The 1,293-nt window shown below is 27.9% G+C and overlaps 1 protein-coding gene across 1 annotated transcript in view; it reads right to left on the bottom strand.

Moving 5' to 3' along the window:
- The window catches only part of Phum_PHUM031280 (Homeotic protein distal-less, putative), a gene marked incomplete at both ends in the record, with an annotated part of 38,974 nt that extends 38,299 nt beyond the window's left edge, over positions 1-675 (bottom strand). The window contains one exon of the mRNA XM_002422987.1: positions 603-675. Coding sequence (XP_002423032.1) covers positions 603-675 — 73 coding nt within the window. The remainder of the gene's footprint in view (positions 1-602) is intronic.
- Positions 676-1,293: the final 618 nt, after the last annotated feature.

Below are 1,293 nucleotides of genomic sequence, written 5' to 3'. Positions count from 1 at the left end.
TTTTCCCTCCCTTCCTCCCTCCATCCCTCCCTCCTTCCCTCCGCCTTCTTCTTCATTCGTATTTATAAAAATTATTTAAACTTACAAAATAAAATTTTTTGAGAAAAAAAATAAAAACATGTAGTAAAACAATTGTTGTTAATAAATAATAATAATAATAATAATTGAAATCCGATTCGATAACAAAAATATCAACAACAACAACGATAACAACATAAACAAACGCTACCGATTTATATGAATCGGATGACATGAGGTATCATTTCAATTTATTATTATTATTAAATTAACATCGTAAGTATTATTATTATTATTATTATTATTATTATTCGATTTGGCAAATTAATAAAAAACAAAAAGTTGAAAACCACGTGATGAAAAAATAAAAAAAAAAAAATCAATATTTAAAAAGTAAATAATAATTTTTAAAAATATGTCAAAAGAATCACATCTCTCCTCTCTCTCTTTCTCTCTCTCTGTCTCTCTCTCTCTCTTTCTTTCCTCTTCATCACGTTTAACAAAAGATTATTAATAAAATCCAGACTTTGATGGGGTTCAAATAAAAAGAAAAAAAAAAAATCTTTTTCTTTTCTATTATTCACCTTTCAACAAACTCATGTCTATTTGCGGTCCTGTTACTACTACCACTACTACAAACTCCTTATTGGACCACATTATCTCATTGTATTTTTTTCGTTTGTCAACTTTTCAAAAGTATTCTAATACACTCAAATCCGAAGAGTTCGGAAAAGAATAACAAAAACAGTAAATAATGGGTTACGAAGTAGAAAAAAAAAAAGAGACGGATAGATCTACGTAAAAGAGAGAGAGAAAAAATTGGTAATGTTGTCTAGGTAAATTTATACCTGAATAATTTTTTGTAATACATGACCGATTTTCACAAAAAAAAAAAAATACCTTTGTCCGAAAATTGAAATTTTGCGACAATAAGAAATTTTAATAAACCTCCGACGAACATTGTCTTACATAAAAAAATGTCAAAATTACCGACGACGACTACGACGTCGGAAGCAGACGATATTTACAAAAGGAAAACCCAATTTAAACTATCCCCCAAACCCCTACACTTTGTTTTGATCATCATCAACAAGAAGGAATCTTAAGGTTTTTAAAAGCAGCCGACAATTTAATTTACTTCTTATTATTATTATTGATCAGGTATATTTAAGGTATTTACCGACGTTTGTTTGTTGTAAGTGAGCCAAATTTGGTAAACCTGATTCTTATCAAATCTTTTTTTTCCTTTCCTTTAACGTTTTTTTTTTAAATTCA

This window comes from Pediculus humanus, genomic scaffold (genome assembly GCF_000006295.1).
Source record: "Pediculus humanus corporis 1103172107383 genomic scaffold, whole genome shotgun sequence".
Lineage (NCBI taxonomy): Eukaryota > Metazoa > Arthropoda > Insecta > Psocodea > Pediculidae > Pediculus > Pediculus humanus.
The sequence above is the reverse complement of the archived record's forward strand: the minus strand, read 5'-3'. Positions and strand labels throughout refer to the sequence as shown.